The sequence below is a fragment of the Neodiprion pinetum genome, chromosome 1, assembly GCF_021155775.2.
Source record: "Neodiprion pinetum isolate iyNeoPine1 chromosome 1, iyNeoPine1.2, whole genome shotgun sequence".
In the NCBI taxonomy this organism is placed as follows: domain Eukaryota; kingdom Metazoa; phylum Arthropoda; class Insecta; order Hymenoptera; family Diprionidae; genus Neodiprion; species Neodiprion pinetum.
In genome coordinates, this window is record NC_060232.1 from 30732326 (window position 1) to 30756932 (window position 24607).

General features: G+C 36.2%; 4 protein-coding genes across 10 annotated transcripts in view; 2 read left to right on the top strand and 2 right to left on the bottom strand.

Moving 5' to 3' along the window:
* The window catches only part of LOC124214829 (very low-density lipoprotein receptor), a 29933-nt gene extending 15933 nt beyond the window's left edge, over positions 1 to 14000 (top strand). For 2 of the 6 annotated variants that reach the window (XM_046617539.2, XM_046617548.2), the window contains 8 exons: positions 6640 to 7077; positions 7321 to 7632; positions 7742 to 8042; positions 8160 to 8451; positions 8548 to 9028; positions 9538 to 9621; positions 10776 to 11044; positions 11624 to 14000. In XM_046617539.2, coding sequence (XP_046473495.1) covers positions 6640 to 7077; positions 7321 to 7632; positions 7742 to 8042; positions 8160 to 8451; positions 8548 to 9028; positions 9538 to 9621; positions 10776 to 11044; positions 11624 to 11668 — 2222 coding nt within the window. In that variant the 3' untranslated portion in view covers positions 11669 to 14000. Of the gene's footprint in view, positions 1 to 4046; positions 4167 to 4752; positions 4876 to 6639; positions 7078 to 7320; positions 7633 to 7741; positions 8043 to 8159; positions 8452 to 8547; positions 9029 to 9537; positions 9622 to 10775; positions 11045 to 11623 lie in introns of all 6 variants that reach the window. The other 4 variants (XM_046617500.2, XM_046617510.2, XM_046617530.2 and 1 more) reach the window with 4 other exon arrangements.
* Positions 1 to 24607, bottom strand: part of LOC124214954 (uncharacterized) — a 53157-nt gene that overhangs the window by 27474 nt on the left and 1076 nt on the right. For both annotated transcript variants that reach the window (XM_069133067.1, XM_069133068.1), the window contains 2 exons: positions 2718 to 2796; positions 1133 to 1338 (listed from right to left, as the gene is read on the bottom strand). The gene's annotated coding sequence lies outside the window, so the exon portion shown is untranslated. Of the gene's footprint in view, positions 1 to 1132; positions 1339 to 2717; positions 2797 to 24607 lie in introns of those variants that run through there.
* LOC124214990 (trans-2,3-enoyl-CoA reductase Sc2) lies at positions 15638 to 18503 on the top strand. Its single transcript, XM_046617822.2, has 5 exons — positions 15638 to 15831; positions 15906 to 15953; positions 16045 to 16355; positions 17705 to 18114; positions 18213 to 18503. Exons 1-5 carry the CDS (start codon positions 15826 to 15828, stop codon positions 18338 to 18340), a joined length of 903 nt encoding a protein of 300 aa, XP_046473778.1. The 5' UTR covers positions 15638 to 15825; the 3' UTR covers positions 18341 to 18503.
* On the bottom strand, positions 17772 to 22952 carry tous (testes of unusual size). Its single transcript, XM_046617490.2, has 4 exons — positions 22540 to 22952; positions 20940 to 22449; positions 20671 to 20844; positions 17772 to 20604 (listed from the first exon to the last, which is right to left on the bottom strand). The coding sequence occupies exons 1-4, from the start codon at positions 22740 to 22742 to the stop codon at positions 18835 to 18837; spliced, it is 3657 nt and encodes a 1218-aa protein (XP_046473446.1). The 5' UTR covers positions 22743 to 22952; the 3' UTR covers positions 17772 to 18834.

Here is a 24607-nt window from a genome sequence, read left to right on the forward strand (position 1 = left end):
ACAAAGAATGAAGTAACATTCAAATTTCTTCCACTCCCTACGTGTCGTTATCAGTTATATAATATGAATGTATGATTACTCTATCTATACGAAGTAGTTTAAAAATTGCGACTTCAAAGGTGAGTAACTTTTCTCAAACGACGAAAACGTGATAAATTTTTTACGGGAATTTATTCAGTCCTACGAAATTAATTACGGTTTGAGCTAGCCTGCCGTCTGTCGAGTGAAAGATCCTTCACGTTTTAAATAATTTGTGACCAATGCCGATACCCGAAGCTAGACGATATATCCGCTCAACTATGGAGCACGAGTTGCAGTCAGCGAACTGATCTTTGACAGTTAGTTATTGCCTCATTGGTTTCACGGGGTTATCGGATTTTCAAAGTTTTTCGCTCCAGTTCCAGTCTTGTCTTTGATCCCCTTTCAAGCGGTAGAAAAATTAATTCTAGAACGTAGTAAAATGCGTACAAAAATTTCGACGTTGTTGCGTTATTATCTATATTCATGTGTACATATATACGCTATACAACATTCACGTCGTAGTTTTGATAGATAATAAAACTTCTGTCTTTGTTCGTCAGCAGCTTTCATAATCTTCCCGTGGCACAACAATGATATTTCAGTTAGTTTAGAAGTTATCTAACTGCAAATTGAACAATCGCCCAGACTCGATAAGATTTTTGCATTTGCCAAACGGTGGAAAATAAATTAACAGACGTTCAGCTCAACGTTTAACTCAGGAACTCGACGATTGCTCATGTCAAACTTGTACAAGTCATACCTACAGTAAAGCAGTTTCCGTAACTCATCCGACTGTTAAAATCCGTATCAAACGGCCCCCTATATCGAAAACTTTATGGAGCCCAGAATCTATCCCTCAGGCCTGAAGCCACAGGTTACAACAACTATTTCAACCCCCCCGTTACTTTATTGGTTACAAATTTATGTACGTCACAATTCCCCCGTGGATTTGTACCTCTGGTCTTTCGATAAATCCTGAGCACCCGAGCTACAGTTCTTTAACCACGGATTCCGTACCATTTGAAGTTTGGAAAGCCGAAAATTGACTTCTGTAGAATGCATGCGGATTATTTGCTAATCGGCTGGTATATATAATTTCGTAGAAACTCACCACTTCAATGTAGATAGAAAACTTTCGGGAAGAATTATCCACTTTACAATATGCTTGCACTTATATTCACTGCCTCCGAAAATACGCAGGATGAATACAGCATCCGGCAGGTAATGCAAGTCATCGTTCAGCTTGAAAAGTAGCGTCCTTAATTCATGGAGCCCCGTAAATCCAAAGAGATTCACATCGAACGAACGAAAAAGTCTCTAAAAAAAAAAAATCATCCATTTTGTCATGCGCATAAAGCACTCAAAACTGTGGCAATTTTATCGTTCGTATGGATTCCAGAATCTGCCACTCATATATTTGCAGGTTCATCGAAATGCCATTTATCACACATCTTTTATAACGAGCAAAAGTTTGAAGCGTTCCGTTGAAGAAAAATACAGATGATAAACAAACGAGAATTGGTATTAAAAAAAATCAATAATATCATTATCCGCGTTGCATTGAGAACCATTAATTAGAATCGTTATACCCGATGCAGTTAAGTTCGACAATTGCCGGACGTAATTAGCGACGCAGCTCTTCTTTCGTTACTCTGTCGATTCGGGCACTACGATGCTGTCCACGTATACCCTAACCCGCTGACCTGAGGTGGAAATTCTCGTTATATATACACACGTGTTCCATATGCTAAAATATACGAGTGATGCCTCTTGCACTTTCTATATCCAAGGTTGTCTCGAACTCTGCACTATTAACCCCGACGAAAGGGCTTTGGGTTCAACCGAGAAAGCTAGCTACTCGTTTTCGGACCAGTTACCTCGTCGATCGTTTTTACCAATGTAGTCCCACACGTGCCGGAGATTATCTTGGAGATTAAACGTCTAACCTTGCAAGACAAACGAGATGTCCAATCGCCGTTTGCAGCTCTTCGAAGAGCTCGAACGCTATTTTCTCTCGGTAACTTGACAATGCAAAAATTCTCCTCGCGCGCGTCTTGCATGGGCCCTGGCCGCGTTCCAAATGCTGTCATACCGGATCTAGAGCTCAAAACACCCAATACAGCGACTTCCAAGGGCCTTTAAGTTTTTCCACTGGCCCATCTCATCGGAGTCGTCGGTTAAGATTAAAATTGGCAATTAGCTTGTCATGAAGTCGAACGCGTCGCGACTATTCTTCAATTTGTATCTTTACCACATCTGACTCTCTGAAAGATCTGCTGAATTTTCCTCAATAACTTTCAAATTCAAAAACGTCCATACCAGTAAAAGAAGTTTGATTGACACCCCACTTCCGACGGTATATTATATTCTCAAAGGTATTGAATTGAGGACTATATCGTATTACCAGATTCCCATTCGGATTAAATCTACATCATGGTGTATATAACACTTTCAAACGTTTTATAAACATGTTCCGACTCTGTCACTGTCACGGTATATAATACATAACTTGACACCGTAAAAGCTTTCTATACACCGGCAGATATGGGCATTCGAATCATTTTCTACGAAGTCTAAATTGACACAAAAAGTTTTATTATCCAACATTAGCTAACTCTGTTTAAAACTAACGTAAATTGTATCGAGTGAATATTTAAATCAGATGGTTTTCGTGCTGGAAATACACATATACTTACATCGCTATATGCTTCGCTGTTTCGCTTACACACCAAGTTCAGATGGTCCATGAAGTCAGTTTCCGAATGCAGCAGGCAGCTAAAACGAGGATCAATATTAGCACAGAATTTGCTGGTAAATTAATGTTTGCAGAATCCGCACGCTCATGACCTATTCATTGGTTTTTGATAGACCAGAAATGGCGTCGGTAATCTTTGCGAAACTTGTTACCTATCATTTGTAACGTTCATCAATGCGGGGTAACCGTGACATGTCAATTAAATCATTTGCATATCGCCACGCTCCGATAAGCGACGGGGCGCCAGTTATCTGACTTGATTGTGTAACCAGTTTTCCTTACAGGAAATCATTTTTCACGACCCCAGGTCGCTGTATAATCAATCACTGTTGCATATAACTTTACGTATACATGCCAGTTCCGTACTTTCACGGGGAAAAAATGTGTAACTTTAATTATCTACATACTGCTCGCAACAAGGAAAAGTGTTCGTCTCGTCATCGCGTCGTCATTGCCTTTGACAAGGAAACAAAGTCTACACTATTTACTAAACTGGGCATAAATGAATGGTGACATTAGTTGCTGACATATCGCTTTACGTAGACAGGTACGAGAAAACCTCGTCATTTTTATCCAATAACGATAATGACAAATTGTCTACTAAGTAGCTGGTGATCACAATTCATACGATTAAACATTATAGCCATCGCCGCCTGCTGCACTTATGAGATTTAATCACTTGCTATTTCCGTTATAATCCAAGTGCACGATGAAAATTTTGTATACGTGTTTAGAACTAGATTTATTATGGCATTGACATCGTTATTTTTAATATCACCCGATTACTCGAGAGAAATACAAATCGATCACATTCTAGTTGTGATTTAAGGAATTGATTTTACACGCATTGGATTACGCATAAAGGCGAGTTTCGCACGGTTAGCATATATAACGAACCATTTTTAACGACATTATGAATTCGAAGCTGAAAACTACTGCCACGTTCTTTCCCGGAATACTTAGTAATACAACCGATGAAAACTTGTCTCCAGCAGAAAATAATATTTACAGGGTAAACTTATTTATGTAGTCATTGTGCAACTTCGCGATTAAATTATTTCCAACATCGGTTGAATTTGTGTAATTTTTGTTTTTGTCCCGCGAACTATAAAACGGCGGTTGTGTAAAAAAAACGCGAGAGAAACGGTACAAGAACGTATAAGCATAAAATTCGATTTGAAGTAAATATTTTCTTTGTTGTAACAATTACTGTGCTAAACAAAATTCCGCATCTGAGGTAAGATTAATAACTAATAAATGTCACGAAAAGGGATTCGACGGTGCTCCGAAAGGGAGTTCGAGTGCAGTCCTGGAGTCTGTATAACTAATGTCTGGGTCTGTGATAACCATGAAGACTGTGCTGATGGGTCAGATGAGAAAAATTGTCGAAGTAAGTTTGATCTAGGATGTTCCTGGAGGTGGTGACATATCTCTAGAAGCGGTTAACCTGAAGCAGAGAACGTTGGTACTCAGGAACAAGACGAAAAATATTTAAAGTACAATTACTGCGCTTTTTGCACACTGCCCATTCACGTAGAGCGTAGATTGCATATATTTCCTTGTAATTTCACTATCCGCGATATATTTAACTGCATGTAATTATCGAAGGTTGTTGTACCCGAATGAACTTTATAATCTTAAACCTTTCACTCGATCTGTTATTAAACTCTTGTTCCAGATTATAATTCCTTACGTGGTCACAATATTTTGATATTATCGTAGTTTCTTCTTACGATTTAAAAGCTTGTTAAAAATGGTGAAATTTCGTGTTGAAATGCAATCTACGTTCATCGTCGTGAAAAGCGAAGAACTGGTGTCATGTCATTTTCGGTTCGACTTTCGCGAATAATCCGTTCATTGTCAAACTGACGATCCCGCATGAATATTTGCCTGTGTTTTCACATGGTTTCATCTCTAACTATTTCACACGAGTATCTAACTTGTTGTTTTATAATCCCCGCCCTCGCCGTTTTTAGGAAGCAAGAATTGCACTGCTGAACAATTCACGTGTCGCGGAAGCATCGGACAGTGTGTACCATTGACCTGGATGTGCGATGATCACCCGGATTGTATGGATCGTTCGGACGAGACTGACTGCAGTAAGCTTATCCCTGAGATCTGGTGGAGTTGCACTCTTACAAGTCCCTTTATAAATCGCTTATCACGCCTGTTACTGTAGAAAATATGTTGATTTATATATATTTGATTAAAATATTGTTTAGTCGTAAGCTTGTGCTTGTCATTGATAATAATATATTGTACAACAATTTTCTACTTGTTTAAAACACCTATTGTGCTTATTCCTTCAACAATTACACTCAAGTAACATAGCACGCGGTTATTTTTCATCCTCCCCTGCATATCAGCTGCATGAATCAATTTTAGGCTTGGAAAATCGTACTAAACAGAAAATGGGACTATTTTTATCATCGCATGCGGACAGATTATCATATACACGGAAATCATAATCATCTACGTGAATTATACCGATGTATTTGTATTTTCGGGCAGAAAACGAGCAGATACTATGCTCTAACGTTATTTGCATATATATGTCACCTCGGTTGCACTTCTTTTTGATTTTCACCGCATCGAGAGATATGTCCTACCTTATTCTGTAGTTTTAAATATTTCTTAAATATATCTATTGTGCTTTTATTTAGCGACCCTTAATATCCTCTCAATTTGCCTCACTGCTTTCAAAACATGATCCTTTCTGGATCCCTTGCTTCCTTTATTACATATGAATTTTTAAATTCTAATTTTCCTCAACTTTCAAAGCAATCATATCAGTTCCCGTTCCCAATTAATATAGGTAAATTCCTTATACGTTAGTACATGTATATAATTCCTATACCTCCCATTATTGTGATTCTTTTCACGTACCTAGTTGATGTTTTACTACTGTGTGTGTAGTACATGCAATATACAGTGTGAGTCAACTGAAACGTAGCCATACCTCTTGCCACTGATGCTAGTTTCAAAAAATCCGTGAATACGAATTTGTCATTGACTCACCCGGTATATTTATATTTATAAAAAAAACTTCCTCCAACTTTTAAATAATAGATCATCTTTCGGGTTCCTTTATTTCCATACACATGACAAGGGTCAAAAGTGACTTGCCTATGAATATTTCAAGATCAGGGTGCCGCCACGTATCCTTGAAAATGTTCAATATTTTTGCAAGTAAGAATACACTCGTATCATACTATGTCTGCGTGTAGTAATGATGTTTGGGCTCACAAATAGTATAGATCTAAAGTAGCAAAACTTCGTACCGAATGTCATGAATTTTTTTCTTCAACATTAATCCGAGAGATCATCCAGAATTTAAATCTTACCACGTTTTTTTAAATCCAAATTCTAGTAAAATGTAGTAATGATTTGCTTTTATATTCTTGAAAACGTCTTCACAAAGAGTATTCACATTAATGATAAATTGTTCGCTTCTATATATAATTATTCCTGAAATTTGTATAGTTTGAAATTGATTTTAAGGCATAAATTTTTAATTGTAAAAAGAGTCCTCAAGGCCTCATTATAATTCTTCACAAAGATGCTCCACTGATTCAGGCCAGCCTAAATACTGGCAAAGCTTTAGCTGGATGAGCTATTAATTATTTGCCAATGTTTCAAATGCTGAATCTAATTCACTACTGGAAAAAATTTGACATTATAGAAAGCTTGCTGGGCACAAGCAAAGAACATGTAATTTTGTAAGCCTTCAATATTCAACGGCTCATGATTCATACGATCTGTGATATAATCATACTTAAACTTTAAGTTCGTTCAAAATCATTTCCTCAGTGGATACGCAAATTAGAAAGATGGACTAAAAACAACTTTGTTTTGAACTTTAGATAATACCTGCCGTGCCGATGAATTCACCTGTGACAACAAGCACTGTATTCAGCGGCACTGGGTCTGTGATCATGACGATGACTGTGGAGACGGAAGTGATGAAAAAGACTGCCAACCATCAACGTGTCAACCTGATACACAGTTCACCTGCGCAAAGGGTTACTGCATCACATCACGGTGGCGATGCGATGGAGATTCAGATTGTCCTGATGGTTCTGACGAAATGGGATGCACAGATAGACCACCTAAAGACAAAATGAACCATTGTGGAGTTCACGAATTCTCGTGTGATGACCACATCACTTGTATACGTCAGAGTTGGGTTTGCGATGGCGGTAGAGATTGTCCCGATGGCGCTGATGAATCTCCCAGTAATTGTGGATCAGTCACTTGCAGACCAGACCAGTTTCAGTGCTCAGATCGAAGCTGCATTTCAGGTAAACATGTGTAGAAATAGATGGCTAAGTTTTAGCTGAAAGTGTAGATTGTATCATTCATGAGAAATTATTATTTGGTAGAAATATTATACATGACGCAATGTCGTTCAGAAAATTAAGTTGCGGCAAGGTTGTCTTTCACAAATGCCACATACTAAATACAATTACAGTTTGTTTGATTCAATTGGTTGTTGAACGTGTAAACTAGCATATTAAATCGTTTGCCAATTATTTATTTGACAGGGCGTTTCTTCTGTGATGGAATAAAAAACTGTCCGGATGGTGCTGATGAAAAAAACTGTACAGCGGCAGACGTTGTTTGTGACCCGTTGAAACAGTTCGATTGTGGTCATGGCTCGTGTATACCACTGAGCAGTTTGTGCGACGGAAAACCTGATTGTCTGGGATGGGAAGATGAGCCGCTAGATCTATGTAAAAAAAATGAATGCCTTGTTAACAACGGTGGCTGTTCACAGATATGTGTTGACCTTCCAATTGGTTTCCGCTGCGAATGTAGAAATGGCTACAGATTAATAAACAATCAAACTTGTGATGGTAAGATCTAAGTCGCCAATTGAAACTTACGAAAATAAGTTCACATTTAAGAGTAGTCATTATGAAAAGTCGTTGATTTGACACTGTCAACTTTGCTCTTAAAATTTAGATGTCGACGAATGTCTGGAGCCCGGAAGTTGTTCGCAGTTCTGTAAAAATGAAAAGGGTACCTTTAAATGCAGTTGTGATGCTGGTTATCTCAGAGATCCACGAGACTTGACTCGCTGCAAAGCAGCTGAAGGCCATGCAAGTTTATTATTTGCTAGACGTCACGACATTCGAAAAGTAGCACTCGACCGTCCAGAGATGACAGCAATTGTAAACAACACCAAAATGGCCACAGCTCTGGATTTCGTCTTTCGAACTGGTATGATATTCTGGAGCGATGTCAGTGATAAGAAAATATATAAGTAAGTACTAAGCAACTGCTCACATTTCATACTTAGCTTGGCAATTCTATCTTACAATAAAAACAATAAACTAACATTACTCACTGACTGACTATTTAACATCTTAACGTGTTTCAGAGCTCCTATTGACGAGGGTAATGAACGAACTGTTGTCATTGATCGTGATCTAACCACATCAGATGGTCTTGCTGTAGATTGGATTTATAATCACATATACTGGACGGATGCTGAAAAAAATACAATTGAACTGGCAAATTTTGAAGGTAACATGAGAAAAACTCTGATAAAAGATCGCGTACAAGAACCAAGAGCAATTGCTGTCAATCCACTGGAGGGTTGGATGTTCTGGACAGACTGGGGTGACGATGCTAGAATTGAAAGAGCTGGGATGGATGGCTCACACCGTTCGGTAAGATTCCTCTGACTAAATAGGTAGTCCCTCAAACAGAAGCTTCCTGCAACATATGTGTATAGGTTTTATTAATAATTTTACGTTTAATAACAGATCATCGTAGGAACCGAAGTGAGATGGCCAAACGGCTTAACGTTGGATTTAGTTGGAAAGAAATTATATTGGGTAGATGCAAAATTGAACAAAATTGCTTCTTGCAACTACGACGGATCTGGGAGACGGACTGTATTATACTCGCCTGATATTCTCAGGCATCCGTTCAGCATTACAACGTTTGAAGATTACATTTTCTGGACAGATTGGGATAAAGAAGCTATTTTTAAAGCAAACAAATTCACCGGCAAAGAAGTTGAGGCGATAACTTCTGTGAGGTCTGTTCAACACCCAATGGCTGTACACGTGTATCATCCGTATAGGCAACCTGATGGAAAAAATCAGTGTCAGGCAGTAAATGGGCACTGTAGTCACCTTTGCTTACCAGCACCAAAGATCAGTGCAAAATCCCCTCTTCTCAGTTGTGCTTGTCCAGACGGGCTCAGGCTTTTACCCGATGGTCTCATGTGTGTCGAGAATGGTAAGTCACAATGAAACTTTGCAGACAAATAGCTGGCAACAACTTATTGCTTGGGAATGCTAGATTGTGTGCCGTATCTAGAAAAAGATTATGATTGATACTGGGCATTGTGACAGTATCTCATCATTATTCAAAATTGTTTGGAAGTTCAATGCTTCGCTTCATCACGTTCCTCGGATCTGTTTTTTCCTTTTCTTTTTCCAAGATAACACTTAGCGTTTTTGAGTCCAGTTAGTCCAAGCTTGAAGATTTATTTTTAGAATCAAAGTAATCCGTATCATTTTCATCACCACCCATGGCGTGACAAAAATTAGAACTTTACTAATGAGGGCTGGTGTGAATGCCACGGATTATCATTACGTCTCATCTATCCATTGGTTTTATTATTTCTTTGTATTGGATTTCATTCAAGGGGTGCAAGAATTTATTTTTAATTCGTAAAATTTGATATTTATAAATATTCACTGTTTACGTTTGCATCGATGTTGCATGAAAATGGGGTATTCCAGTAACGACAACAGTCGCACCAACCACCCAAGCTGTCACGGTGCCATTCAAGAGGTTTGAACCTCCCAAGGTCACAGGTTCAAGTAGTAAGTATGCAATTGGGTAGTTTACAGCATTTTTTTAATACAGATCACCTAAAAAAAGTGTTTTGTAAATAATCCCCTGTCACAAAGATTCTATAATAACGTCTCAGCATTTACTTTTCATTCCTTTTTTTTTTTTTTTTATTCCAACTCTAGATTAAGTCATTGTAGGTATGTAGATGGATCGATAATATATTGTGATATCTGATGTGATTATCAATGTCTTGCTGTGTAACTGTACAAACATGCTTCTTGATTCCATCATTGAAACTATGCATCAGCATACGCCTATAATTTTTACCTCCAAAATTTATGCACATTCAGATTTTAACTTTGTATTTCTTAGTTGTATATCGTTTTATACCGTAAGAAAAACTAAAGAGAAACCAAATTGGCGAAATTCCGATTAAATTGATTGAGTTCAATAAATTCATGGTTTTCAATGTCAAAGAACTTTGGCTAACGATAGAAAACTTATTGTGGTGACAATCAAATAAAAAGTTACACAAAATGTTCTACAAATTACGATTCAGTTATGTAGTATACAGATAGTTATTTCAGAAATCGCTCCATAAAACCTTGAAATTCATATAAAGGCTATTCATCACTATATTTCATGAAATGAGCTCAGGCCATTTATTGAGAATGTTGGTAATATTCAATGTTTTCTAAATTTGATTTTGTTGCTAAAACGAGGTGCATGAATCAGATTGATTCAGCATTGGGCTATAGAAATGCAGCATGATGCATGTGCATGGTTTATCCATACACATTGGTATGAGCATTCACTCAAATTCACAATTTGAGAAATAACATTAAAATTAGTGAACTTGTTAATCTGATGAACAACTTACTATCTTTACCCCTCATTCTGTGATTTGATTCTTATACCAATTGCTGTCATTACTACTATCGTCAATCAGTAATGCCAATTAGAATTCCCAATTTCCATTCGCAAGTTTGTAAGCTTTTCTTACCAGTCAGCAAGTCTCAGTTTTCTAAAAACAAAGACCTCTTTTATAGAGCTTATCGATTCATATTCTATGTGAATTGTCTGAAAATAAATCATAACACCCAAACAAGTCCAGTAAAAATCAGATTTATGTTTAATAGTTGTTGCAATAATATTAAAGATTAACCATACGAATTTATAACAGGACCAGCAAATGGCACAGATGGCAACGAAGGAGCTGGCTTTTCCGAAGAAAACACAGATCGTGGAATAGTGGCTGGAATTGTAATAGGAGTGGTAACAGTTGGCCTTGCTGTACCGGCTCTTGTAGCCTTTTTGTGCTACAGGCATTACCTACATCGCAATGTCACAAGCATGAACTTTGACAATCCCGTGTACAGAAAAACAACTGAAGATCAATTTAGTTTGGAAAAAAACCGTTTCCCACTTCCTGCTACAACGGTTGGCGAAGAGGTAAGCTTTATCATCAAGAATTTGAACTATATACATATAGGTGTTTGAAATTAGTGACCACTGTGGTTAAATATTTAAAGAGATTCGTCGAAGTTGGTCATGGTAAAATATCTTTTTATTGATTATTTGAATGGTTGCGACGTTTCGATCAGCTACGGCCAAGCATCTTCAGGCTTCCTCCTGACGTCGCGAGACAATAACACGTTAAGCTCGTAGGATCGTTAATAATTATTGTGTGAAGATGATTGGCCATACCCGATCGAAACGTTGCAACCATTTAAATACTCAATAAAAAAATTTTTTACCATGACCAACTTCGACGAATCATTCTTAATATATACATATAGGTATGAAATGTTGTGGCAGGATTTTTCTGGAAAAAATGTATCTGTGACACTTAGCAACTGCAGCATAATTTATAATTTGAAGCTATTGTCATAGTTCAACATGAAAATAAGGTTCTTTCAATTAGTCAATTACTATTGTTATCAAAGCGAAACATCAATGTCATTTACCAGATGAATTGTAAGTTTTGTTACTTCAACCATTGTAAAATTTAAATTATTTGTTTTCAAACAGGCTCAGGAACCATTAACAAGTCCCGGAACCAATGATTATGTTTAAGACTTACTCGGCCTGCCATGGGGCCGTACAGCAGGTCAAGAAGCAAGCAAAAAATAATGAATGAATCAAAAATGTTCATCAAAATCTAACTGCGATGGTGCAAAACACATGCCTGCCCAAATGCCCGCCCACCTGCCTGCCTGTTTGTCTGTCTGTCTGTCTGTCTGTCTGCCTGTCTGTTTGTCTGCTTGCCTGCCTGCCTGCCAACTCAGCTGTGATTATGTTTACTTTCTGTACTGTGTTTGTTACTTTGAAATTTGATGAAAAGGAAACTAACTTAGGCCACTTGATATATTTCGTTCGCACGTTTATCACTTTTTCCGATAGATATAAAAGGAGAAAGTACCCATAATATAACTATAATCATTTTCCTTACATCTCACGAAAAGATAACATTATGTTATGTGTTTGCAATCAAATGCTGCAAATAATGGATATACAACTGATGGGCATTCTAAATTCATCCCTCGATTACTAGTATAATATTTCTCAGGTCTTGATCGCAAAAGTAAGATAATTGTGTTTAAAATGCAGTGCTAAAATTATATATCTACGTAATGTTTCAACTTAACAATGATTAGAAAAAAAATTACATTTTCATAATATATGTTGAGATATTAATTCAAAATTAACACTTGAATTTACCGCTATTCAAATTTATGATTCACATGCGGTAAACTACTGTAATTGTGATTATTTACCAAGTTATTAATTTTAAATCCAATTAAATATGTCAAATGAATAATTTGTGAATTGAAGAGTAAAATTATCAGTTTTAAATTTGGAAAGACATAGATATTTGCTGCCACATACTTGAAAAAATTTCTCCTTTTATTGCTTTAGGCTCTGAGTGGTCGAACGGTACTTGGCACGTACGTCCAAAAGTAGCTGCTCATTTCGGGATGAGTAACTCATATCACAAAAGCCATTCTAATTAGATTCTTTTAGTTAATTGTCCTTAAGATTACGTATTAGTGTTAATAAAAAAGCAACATAGATGTAATAAGAGCAGCTCAATGACACTAAGTGTGACTGTGCGTTTGTTAGTTAATCCAAGCTATGGTACGGTTCTCAACCTACTAAAAGTCAGTGTATGAGTATGTGTGTAGAAGTAAAATCTCAAAATAAGAATTATACTTATTAATAATATTATTAATTATTATATTACACTATTAAATGTGAGATTTTTATGTTTTACTCATAAATTCTAGATATCTCCAAAATATTAGTCAGCTTAGATGACCGACGATAGTTAAAAATAACATACTACGGCAAGATTTTTGCTTGCAATGAAAAGAAAGAATATTAATTAGTAAAAAAAAATAAAAATCATTAATGCGGATGGAGTGGAGGGGAGGGAGCGCAAACTATGCGAGTAACGAAAAATGTCGAAGTTTCTTTGAGCCAAAGAATTTATCAATTTAGCTATTCAAATTAACTTGAAAGATTGTAGCTCTATTATTGTTTTAAAAATTAATTTTACTCATGCTTATATATTAACACAAGATATTCTACAGAATCATCGATCAACAATTCTCATACTTATATAAGTTATTACAATTATTATATCCCCATTTCTATTTAGGCCATTTTTAGTGTGAAAATTAATATTGTAGTTTCACTATTTATACTTTACTAAAATATTTAAAAAACAAAGTATATTTCTGTAGTATATGCGCTGGCTGGCACATTTAACGTGTTATCATTGATAGTTGAAGAATGAATTCTGCAAAATAATCAAACAAACGAAAGTAAATGCGCAGATAGAAATTTTGAGTGCTGAAAAGTGTACGTCACTAATGAAGTCAGTTTATTCATCATTTTTACCGTAGCGTTGTGTCTGATTGTTTGATAAGTACTTGCAGATAGGTTTACTGCCTATTGATTGAATTGTATAGCAATTGATCCTTGTATTTTACATAGGCATAAGGTAACGTGGCAAATTGGAGGATGCGTGAATGAAAATGTGCAAAATAAAGAATTAGATCAAACTAATTTGAATCGATTTAATAGGGAGAATGTATATCCGTGTGAATGTTCAGATTTTTATGTACGAGTCAGACGGCATATCCTAGCCATTTTACCCGCCAAAATCGTGTCAAACATTGTTTCTATATACATTATTATCACTACGTACGCATGGGTATGTATGTATATACACACACATCTGTATTTATATATATATATATACACACATATATATATATACACATAATTATACATAAATAAATACATTATAAATCATACTATTGTAATTGTCATATTATTATCGTAACCATGTAAAATGTAAAATTTGTAAATAAGTAAGGATAAATATATGTATAATAAACTATGCAAGCAATTTTTAAACCTACTTTAAAACCACGACCTTGTACATTGCAAGTCACGTATTCAAGTTTAGATCTGCAATTAAACCTATGGGTTATTATTCGACGCGAAACGGGACGGGTTTCGGCCGATGGTCAACGAATTTAACGTTCGGAGCAGTCAGAGTCTCGTTCCTTACCATCTTATGAAGAATCTTCCATAGTTTAATGGGTCGCAAATAATTCGAAAATCGTTATTGAAGGAATTTTTCTGAGGATCTACTCGATTCACTTGAAAATTTTACTGAACTCAATTCAAGTTGTTGGAAAAAAACATTTAAAAACTGTCAATTTTTAATCAAATATTTTCGAAAATATATTGCTGACGTACAAAAAAAAAACAAAGGACGGCCAACAATGATACCAGCCTTTTTTCACAATTCGAATTGTGTTCGGTAAAATTTTCAAGTGAATCGAATAGATCCTAAGGAAAATTCCTTCAAAATCGCGATTTGTGGGGCGTCAAGAATTATTTGCGACCCATAACTATGGAAGACTCTTCACAAGATAACAAATAATGAGATTCTAGCCGCACGTCAACTTCGTTGACCATCGGCCGAAACTTGTCCCGTTTCGCGAGGAATATTCTCTATACATTATATCTAGATGTCGCGTAATTACTCTGGAGCAAATGCATTTTCTCGAAAATGATACAATCTGAGAATAACAACGTAACTTACGCGATATTTACGTACGTCTGAAAATAACTGGTCATCGCGATAATTTACTAATGTAGCGCCTTATCAATTTATTAACTCAAAAGGCCATGTAATTACAGTACATCGAAGTGTATCAAATGATTCAACATTAACTGTACTGGTACTTCAAACATCCCTATTATTACCATAGTAAATCCGGTCGTTTGTGCAGGCCTGGTATGGCCAGTGTTAATATAGGTATACCGTATTGGCTATTGAACGTTTGTAAAAACGATTGTATTCTAAATACTTGTGACCTCACATCAAGACTAACGTTACCGACTAACTTTTAATTTCAAATAGATTCGCCTAGGTTTCAATTTCATTTTAATGGAAATCAGGTAAGTTTATAACTTGCCTCTGCTACAGCAAGGCCGATTAAAGTAAAAACCATTGCTTACCCTACCATACATTTTTAATATTACTTATATAATAATTTCCTTTGACAAAATATGTAAAAACTAGTTGCATGTTTAAATTACAAGTTGCAAAATTAGCAACATAATCAATTTTACACTTGCCGCTGATCGAAATACGTTATATAATGCACGTACATAGCTATAAGCAACATAACCAAACCGCACAAAGGTCAGCAAGGGACTATTGATGGAATTTCTGAATAAATTAAGAAAAACTTCTAGAATTTGAATAATTAGTGAATACGAAATGTTCAAAGGTCGGGCATAAATGACATTCGTTTTAGTGCCTCCGGGGGAAAGGTAAATATTAAAATAATACCGGTTTTAAATTATCTTCTCTAGGCGTATTACAGAACGTAAGGAGTAATGAATAGAAATAATAAATATCCAATCAAAAGCGATGTTTGCCGATAGACGTCTCTAAAGATTCATTTCTATTGTAAATCGTAATTATTTCCTGTTCTCATCGAGCACCTGTTTTCAACGTGAAATGGACTTTGGCCTACGTGATAATCATCATAAGTCTATCGACCAATGACGGTAACCAGCAACAGCGCGACTAGACGGCGACTCGGCGAAGCATGTGCGAATGAGCTGAGTCAGGAGCAGGACCGATTGGGCCTGACTGGAATCTATTGAATTGAAGGCAAACAGTCAACTACGAATTCGACGCGATGGAGGTAACCGATACGAAAATAACTGAATTCTCATAACTTGATTAACTAACTATTTCGCGTTAAATTTTATGTTTCAGATCGAAGTTTGTACCGCTGGTAATTCCAAGCTCATAGCAACGGTGAATGTAAGTAAAAAAACTACCTTTGTGGAAACTACTGAAAATCAATTCTTACGAAATGATTATAAATAACCATATTATAACTGAAAATTTACAGGTGACCTCTGATACCACCGTTAAAGAGATAAAACAACAACTACACAAGCTGAAAAAAGCACCATACCCAGAACGGCAAAGCTTGCGGTCAGATTCCAAAGGTAAATCGCTGGCAGATACAGAAACTATTAAATCACTAGGTATCAGGGCTGGTGGAAAATTGTACTTAAAGGACCTTGGGCCTCAGATTGGATGGAGAACTGTATTTCTCGTTGAGTATGCAGGACCAATTTTTGTCTATCTTTGGCTTTACCAGCGCCCATGGCTATTTTATGGTAACGTCGCAACAGCAAAAGTCGAGCCAGTTGTCGAGTAAGTTAATGTGTATATTGCTGCTACAACTATGTTATATTAGTGAATGTTCATATTCGACGGTAACAGAAATTATCGTTACAGTTCCTAATTGAACCAAGGGCATGATGTCTAGTCCATTATGAAATTCTGAAATCATGCAATTTGTGAACATCCAAACAATTTTGATTGGTCCCAAGAAATCGATCACTTCTCTTTTTAATGTCACATGTTTAATAGTTGTAGGAATAGGAAATAAGAAGCCTCTTATAATTTGAGCCCTTAATATTAATATTTAGTGGTTTCAAACAAAATTTTCCATTTAATTCACATGCGGAAATAATTTTAGTTATTTCCGAATTGTATAGCTCACTAACAGGGCGATGTGCACAAATATTCAATAATTATTTTCACAAGGAATTTCATGCTATAAAAAAAAGGTCTCTTATAATGTTTTGATAAATAAACTCTTTAAAAGTTTTTATCAAGATTGTTGTTTAAAAGGTTAAAGTTGAAGTCATGTAAAAATTCACGAGATCTTTTCGAGGTTAACAGCGAAAATACTAAAACATATAATATCGGACAAATTTCAAATCAGCCCGAATAATAATTGAATGACATGATATCATGGCAGCTGTAATGCTTTACAAAAAAAAAAAAACAACCACAATATTTTGTGATAAGTCTAGTATTTTCGCTGTTAATCTCGAAAAAAGTGAATTCTTACATGATTTGAACTTTAACCTTGAATAACTTTTGCAAGAGTTGAGTTATCAACAAAATATAAGAGCGCTTTTTTGTAAAGCATTAAATTCCATAGATAAATATGTAGCAGACATTTATGTGTGTACATTGCCTCATTACTGATCTACAAAATTCAAAAGTAACTACAATTATTTTCTCATGGTAATTAAATAAGAAAGTGAAAATTTACTTTCAGGAACCACTAAATATTAATATCAAGGGCGCAAATTATAACAGATGGCTTATTTCCTTTTCCTATAACTATTAAACATGTAATACTAGAAAAAAAAATAGCCAATTTTTTTGAAGCAGTCTACTAAACATGATAAATGATTCAGTGATGCATTTGTCATTCTATCATACAAAACTAATGTTCCTGATTTTTCAAGTTACTATTTGTAAATCAGGAATAGATTCCTTTGCTTATCAAGTTTAATACATTATCGGTTAGGTGATATGATTGGTCTCGATAATCAAAGATCTAGACATCATAGAAATATCCCACAATCATTAAATTACTTCAAATATTTCTCTTCAACGAGAAGCAAAAATCACTTACAGAAGTGATTCATTTGCCAACGAATTGTCAATTCGATGAATAATTCTGTTATATTTTTCAAATATAGCTGGGCAGCAGCTTGTTGGGTAATACATTATGCCAAACGGTTATTGGAAACGATTTTCGTCCACCGCTTCAGTCATGGTACCATGCCACTGCGGAATCTTTTCAAGAATTGTTCGTATTACTGGTTATTTGCGATGTATGTTGCCTACCACATCAATCATCCATTATATACCGCTCCCGATCAGTCAGTGTCATACATTGGACTCGCCATTTTCGCAATATCCGAATTGGGGAATTTGAGCATACATTTGGCTTTGAGAAATCTCAGACCTGCTGGAACTACAATCCGAAAAATTCCAGTTGGTACTGGAAATCCATTAACTGCACTGTTCAACTTTGTATCATGCCCAAATTACACATACGAATTTGGAAGTTGGCTTGGTTTCACCATCATGACAAAATGTCTTCCAGGTATGTTGGAGCCCAGTGTTCATCTTTTAGTTTCTTTGCCAAAAAGTTGCATGGATTAATTCGTTACTTGATTTTGAATGTAATATTTTTATTTTCAGCCGGCATATTCGCATTGGCCGGAATGTACCAGATGACCATGTGGGCGTTAGGAAAGCATAGAGCTTATAAAAAGGAATTTTCAAACTATCCTCACAACCGTAAAGCTATTATACCTTTTCTTCTATAAACTGGGGCATAATATAATGTAATTAGTGTCTAGGGTTGATATTTCCAGAAATATTCAAAAAAATTTTTTTAATTTATCTACTTAACCACTTATTCTGATGGCACAGAATCTAGAGAATTTAAGTACTGTTACTGTTTTATAAATAAACCGTTTTTTCAATTGACAGCTGTATTTTAAACCATCTAATCACTGGTAAAATTCAGCACGTTTTGTATTTTTGATTTATTTTTGTATATTATGTCACTTTGAAATTACGTACACCTCTTCATGTATTGAAGATCTTATGTTGTTTAGCTAATAACTTGGACAAACATACTATTCGTGAATATGTCAAATCAATGTACATACTGTCATTGGATTATCAATGATTGGCAATAGAAACAACCTTGTATTTTGAAGTAAGAATATACGTTCATGGTTACTTTACAAGTAATCACTTTGTCATGGTTGATAATAATGATCGTAACTGTAAATGTACAATGAATTTTCCATATTCAAAATGGTTTCCTGGAAACTTCGGGACTATCAGGAGGTAATTTAGCTAGAAGCCTTTTAATATCATCTTTTAACACTTCGATCATTTTTTCACAATCTCGCATTTGCGACTTGTAGTTATTTTGTAAAAGAACATGACCATGACAGGCCTGTGCAAGCTTGTTTCTCGCTTCTTTTGGATTCATTTCCTTACCCGTTAACCCAAGTAAACTCTCCATATCAAAAATGTGTTTGTGCGCTCCATTAAGTTCCTTTCTCAAAGCATTCAATTCTACTATTAAGACAACATTTTCTTCCATTATCTTATCAACATCTTTGTTACTACCTGAGTCGTCGTGACGTATTTGTTTCTGTAAAGATTTCACTGTTCTTTCTAAATGATCTCTTTGCCTCATAAATTCACACTGTGCTTCTAAGTCCGCCGCACGATTGCGCAAAAATTCGTCTTGATCACTATATTTATGGTAAAGATTTTTTACAGCTATTTTCAAAGCATGCGGATCTTGTATAAGAATAGCTGTATCGAGTAAATCAATTCGTATTTTTCGTAAGAGTAGCTGAGATGTCCTATTACGCTTAACTTCAGATAGAATTTCATGTCTGGCACTAGATAGTTTTTCTCTCAGTTCGTACAGCTGCAACTCTAAACTAACATTAGTCTTATGAAGATTTACCAATTCCGTTTCCATATCTTGTATTTTTTCTTTCAGATCTTTGATTTCTTTATCTCTAGGCTCTATTTGGTTTTTTAATTCTTGAATTTTGTAATCAAGTACAAATTTAAACTTCTCCAACTCCTGGTTATTCCGTTTAAGATCACAAATTAATTTTTCCTTATCTTGAATTGCAATATCTCTCTCACCAATTTCTTTCTTCAGATCAGCAACATCTTTCTCGAGACTTTGGATGATAGTTTGAAACTGTGCAAGCTCAGTTTGGAGATGAACCACATGTCTTTTCAGTTCATCGATCTCTTTCTGACTTGCGGTAAGCTTGTTACGCTGTACCCCAATTTCTCCCGTCAATTTTAAATTTGTCTGCCTCTCAGAATGCAACTGACCTTCGTAATTGGTACGAACTTCAAGTATTTCACGATCTGCATCATCTTCTATTTGCCGTTTCAGCTGCTCATGGAGTCGTACTGAATGTGCCATCATCTCGTGTGCTTCTTCAAGTTGAACCGCGTTCTCGTGAAGTTGAGCCTCGTAAGAAGTTGTTAACTTTTCCAATCCAGTAACCCGAAAGGACTCAAGTTCTTCCAATCGTTTTTCGTAGTTTTCTCTCATCGCATTGTTACGTTCTTCAAACGCATGATACTTGTCATACTCAGTTATCAGTTTCAAGTCGTAACTAATTTCCATCCGTTGCATTGCCTCTTCGTGCGCAGCCTTCATTCTGACTATCTCAACGTTAATGTTATTCAATTCGTTGGTCTGATCCTCTTGCAGCTTATCAATTTTGTCTTTCAACTCCTCTATAGCTTCACAGTATCCCTGATGAACATCCCGCAAGGTATCATTGTGTTGAACTTCCGTTTGTCGCATGTGGTACGCGTGCTCCGTTTCTAGTTCTCTCAATCTGGTTGAGAGATCCTTTATAGTCTGTATTTTTTCTTCTAGCTCGCCTCGACTTATAAGTACCTCTCTACTGTGCTTAAAATCTTTTTTTATTTGCACAGTTTTCCCTTCTATGAATGATAGTTTCCAAACACATAACGTTCCATCGACACCAGTGGAGACCATCATTTGTTCGTCATAAGAAAGAGCCATCTATGACACAGTTGATACATGTGAAGAACAATTATAAAATCCAACTATACCTTTCTTTGAACATACCTTGGTGATGTTGTTACAGTGGACACGAAAATCTGCATACTCCATTCGATCTTGCAGTGGGCATTTGAGCGATAAAATAACCCCTCCAGGGCACGCGACAAACATTAATAGATCTGCCTTTCCCATCACAATAAACATTAACTGGTGTCCCGGTATACTGTATTCATGCATCACCTTCATCAACGAAATACATTTGTTATTTTCTCCTTATACTCAAGTAGGTGTGATTATCTCCTATATATGAAATTAAAATGTGAAATATGTATTACCGTGCTGTCTTTGATCTCTCTTAACTGATTGTCACTCCCAATGCAAAATGATGTTACTCCATCAGCCGTATTCACTACGCTACTCAAAACTATGCCTTTTAAGATGACTTCCGCACATCGCTGACCAGTCGTCATGTCCCATTCATATATAGCTCCCTCCAATCCTACACTTATTAGTTTCAAGTCCGATTGACTCCACGTCATACCTTCAATTCTCCCTGTGTGCCCTTTTAAAACGAAGAGATTTCGAAATCCAATTGTAGTGTAAACTTGGATGATATTTCCATTAACAGCAGCAAAAAGATGTCCATTGTAACTGAATGCAACATCCTTGCAATTGCGTATTGGAAACTCTTGCATGGGAACAAGATCATCAATAAGTATGATCATAAATCGAAGTTTATCACTAAACCCAACAAGGCAGAAGTGACCTGTAGGATGTATCGCGACACTGTAAATATCTTCCATGTATTGCTTCATCATTACTAAGCTTTCATTTTCGTAATCCCACATTCGAACAGTACGATCCAATTCCCCACAAGTCATAAAAATTGGCTTCCAGCTGCACATCGATAGCCCAACAATTGGACCATGATGAAGTTGCTGACCTAATGGTTTCAGAGCTTGTGGTTCAGGGTCCATGTTTATATCAGGACCCCATAATTGTGCTCGAAATAATTGGGACCATCCTGTAGTTACAATTAAGCGGTCGCAACTCACATTCACATTAATCGTGTTAATTTGGTAAAGTTCTGTGTTGTCTTCTTTAGATACTTGCACTGGTACAATGTAAATATTCCGCTTTTTGTACTTGTGCTGGCCCTCTTTTTCAAAGAGGACAATAGTGCCAGATCCAAAGCCAAATGCAAATCCCTTTGCAAATGCTACTAGACAACGAACATCATGTTCCCAGATTCCGTCATCTCCACCTTCTAAGCTGGTCAGTGATCCAGAGACTTGCATTACATATTCTTCCCGAATCTTCAAATTCATGGTCAATGTTTCAGCCATCTTGTAAATATTTTTCAAATCACCATTTTCGAGATAAAGTATTCTGCCATCTCGAGTTCCAGCAAGAAGTCTGTCTGTATTGAGCCATGCCATTGAACAAATTAACAAATTGTCAGCCTTTGCAAAGCCATAAGGACGCCAGACACTCTCAGATACCGTCAAAAATTTGAAGCAATATGGGCCACCCACTGCTACAACCCCGAGTTCGCCTGGATTGCAACAAATTACTTTAACAATAGCTGCTGGATTCTGAGGGTTTCCAACTTTCACACTGGTTTCTACCTTTCCTTTATCCCAATTGTAAAAGAGCATCGTTTGATCAGTTTCACCAGTAACAGCTGCCAAATATTTACTGTCAAAAGTAAATGAGATGCAATTGAACTTCGTAACTCCTGGAGCATCGTAGGGGATACCCAAAGATTTTCTTCTCTTTAACGACACAATGTCGTAAACAGAAATGCTTGGCTTTTCTCCAGTTTCGCATACCGCAACGAATTTTCTTGACGAGAAAAATATGTTAGTATCATATACATTGCTTTAAGACACAAATTGTATTATATGAAATTTCAATAAGTGTTAAAATACTCACTTATTTGGAGTCAGCGCTATAATGTTAATAAGACGCTTGTCTGGTAATCTGATTAGTCTTTGTTTCTTTTGATTAAAATTGTGTACAGCAAGTGCACTACCTACAGGGTACAAAACTTCGGCATCCGATACGTACTGTGCATTGCCATATATCTCTGTTCTAAGACCGTAAAAAACTTTAGATTGCAACAGCGGTATTGCCATGTTTATACTAGTTCTACTACAACTAGTTCTTATTTTTTGATCTACTGTATGAAATGTCAAGGAATATTTTAACGAATTTGAGGACAATATTGTTGAGTAGGTTTCCTTAGCAACCGTAGCCTACCAGCTGCCTCTCAGAAACTATCAGCCTACTGAATGCAGTCGCTACCGTCGCTACCACTGATATACCACATGTAAATATACATCATAACAATAACAATAATAATAATAATCACGCCAGTCCCGCCACACCCTCTCGAGTATGTCTCCATAAGCGGATAGCTTGTATGGGGTGAGAGAGGGATGGGTTAGTGACCATCATTATGCATCTGCAATCGTTTCAAAATGCTCACTCAAAACACCTGCGGAAAAACCTGAAAAATATTTTTCAAAGTGCTTATTTACGTGCTTCGTAAATATATGTATGTTAATATTATGTAATAGAGGAGAGTAATTGATTAATAACATATTAATTGTATACGTAACAGAGGAAAAATGTGTCAATCCCTAATAAATTATTATTGTATAGTTTCAAGCAAATTATCTCGATTGCTACAAAATATATAATACATATAGATATTATTCTAACAATAATTTGCAAAACATCACTTCTAACAGCCATTGGCAAATGACTTCCAATTAAACAAGGAACAAAAAAAATATTTCATTAATCGATCAATAAATCATTTGCTGATAAATATTGAAACAAATAGATTCGTGTGTGAAAAGTTTGGTTCTTTGTAGTGCAGTGAATGAAAATTGTTGAACAGAACAGACCAAAAATTATCTTAGGTAGGAAAAAACCATTATATAATTAATGATAAAATCATTTAAATCTGAATCAGGTAAAGGAACGATTAGCACAATGACAAAAGTGCGTATACTGACAAAACCTATGTCGAGCCCAACATGTCGTTCGAAGCCAAAGTCCTAAACTCGATTGTTTCTACCGATGAAAGAAGAAATGAGTATTTTTCAAATCAACATCAATTCCCTACCAAGAATTATTGAAGTAAGTATTTTGTTCGACTAAACACTCTATATTTCTCAGAGTACTCGTAAAAAATATTGGTTCATTGCTGTAAAACTGACAATAAATCAGTAAGACACGTACTATTGTAGATCTCAGATATATTTCATAAATACTTACTACAAGATTCTTCATTATCACTATACACACCGCGTTTTTTATCCACGCGAGTTGAGAGCTGACTAGCAAATTCTGCGCTTTCTCTCGCACTCAGAACCGAAAGGTATCAAGTCAACGCACCAAAGGCACGGCCAAAGTGAAGACTTCGTTGCTCGTAAGAAAATTGACTGACGACCTAAAGGCTCACATATCGAGACGTGCTTTACTTTTTTTATACGCCACTACGCGATCGACGCGCGACATGCGCGAAATGATAGATTCATATCATGAATCGATGCGCGAATGGCACGTTTGATTTCCGTGATTATTATGGCGTAACCACTTAATCAGTCAAAAAACCTTAAATATTTGGGACTTGTTGCAAAATTCTGTAGAAACCCAATCCCTATCTGCGTCTTTTTGAATCCGGCCCATTGCGATGCGGATTGTTGTTTACAGATGCGAATCAAGTCCGGGAGGGAGGTTGGAAGACATGCATTGATGTGTGGCGTGACGGTCGGTCGACCATTCGGCCGATCACAGAGATCAATTGAGTAAAACAACGATTGATAATGACTGAATAATTGAACTGAGTACCGACTGAAAAATGGTTTCAGAGTACTAGAAAACGGGGAATTAAGCAGTCTTAGAATTTAAAAGCTTGACCCAAAGACTCTTACACTGAGTCCTTTACGCGGTGTAGAAGAAAAATCACTGTGATCGTTTGAGGCTGTGG

What these genes read in the sequence shown, in the direction of transcription:
- LOC124214990 (XM_046617822.2), top strand. An exon ending in AGCTCATAGCAACGGTGAAT is followed by an intron (nt 15,954 to 16,044) that starts GTAAGTAAAAAA and finishes GAAAATTTACAG; the next exon opens with GTGACCTCTGATACCACCGT. An exon ending in CATGACAAAATGTCTTCCAG is followed by an intron (nt 18,115 to 18,212) that starts GTATGTTGGAGC and finishes TTTTATTTTCAG; the next exon opens with CCGGCATATTCGCATTGGCC.
- tous (XM_046617490.2), bottom strand. Translation starts at nt 22,742, where the DNA reads ATGGCAATACCGCTGTTGCAATCTAAAGTTTTTTACGGTCTTAGAACA. An exon ending in GAGAGATCAAAGACAGCACG is followed by an intron (nt 20,845 to 20,939) that starts GTAATACATATT and finishes TCGTTGATGAAG; the next exon opens with GTGATGCATGAATACAGTAT. An exon ending in ACTGTAACAACATCACCAAG is followed by an intron (nt 20,605 to 20,670) that starts GTATGTTCAAAG and finishes ACTGTGTCATAG; the next exon opens with ATGGCTCTTTCTTATGACGA.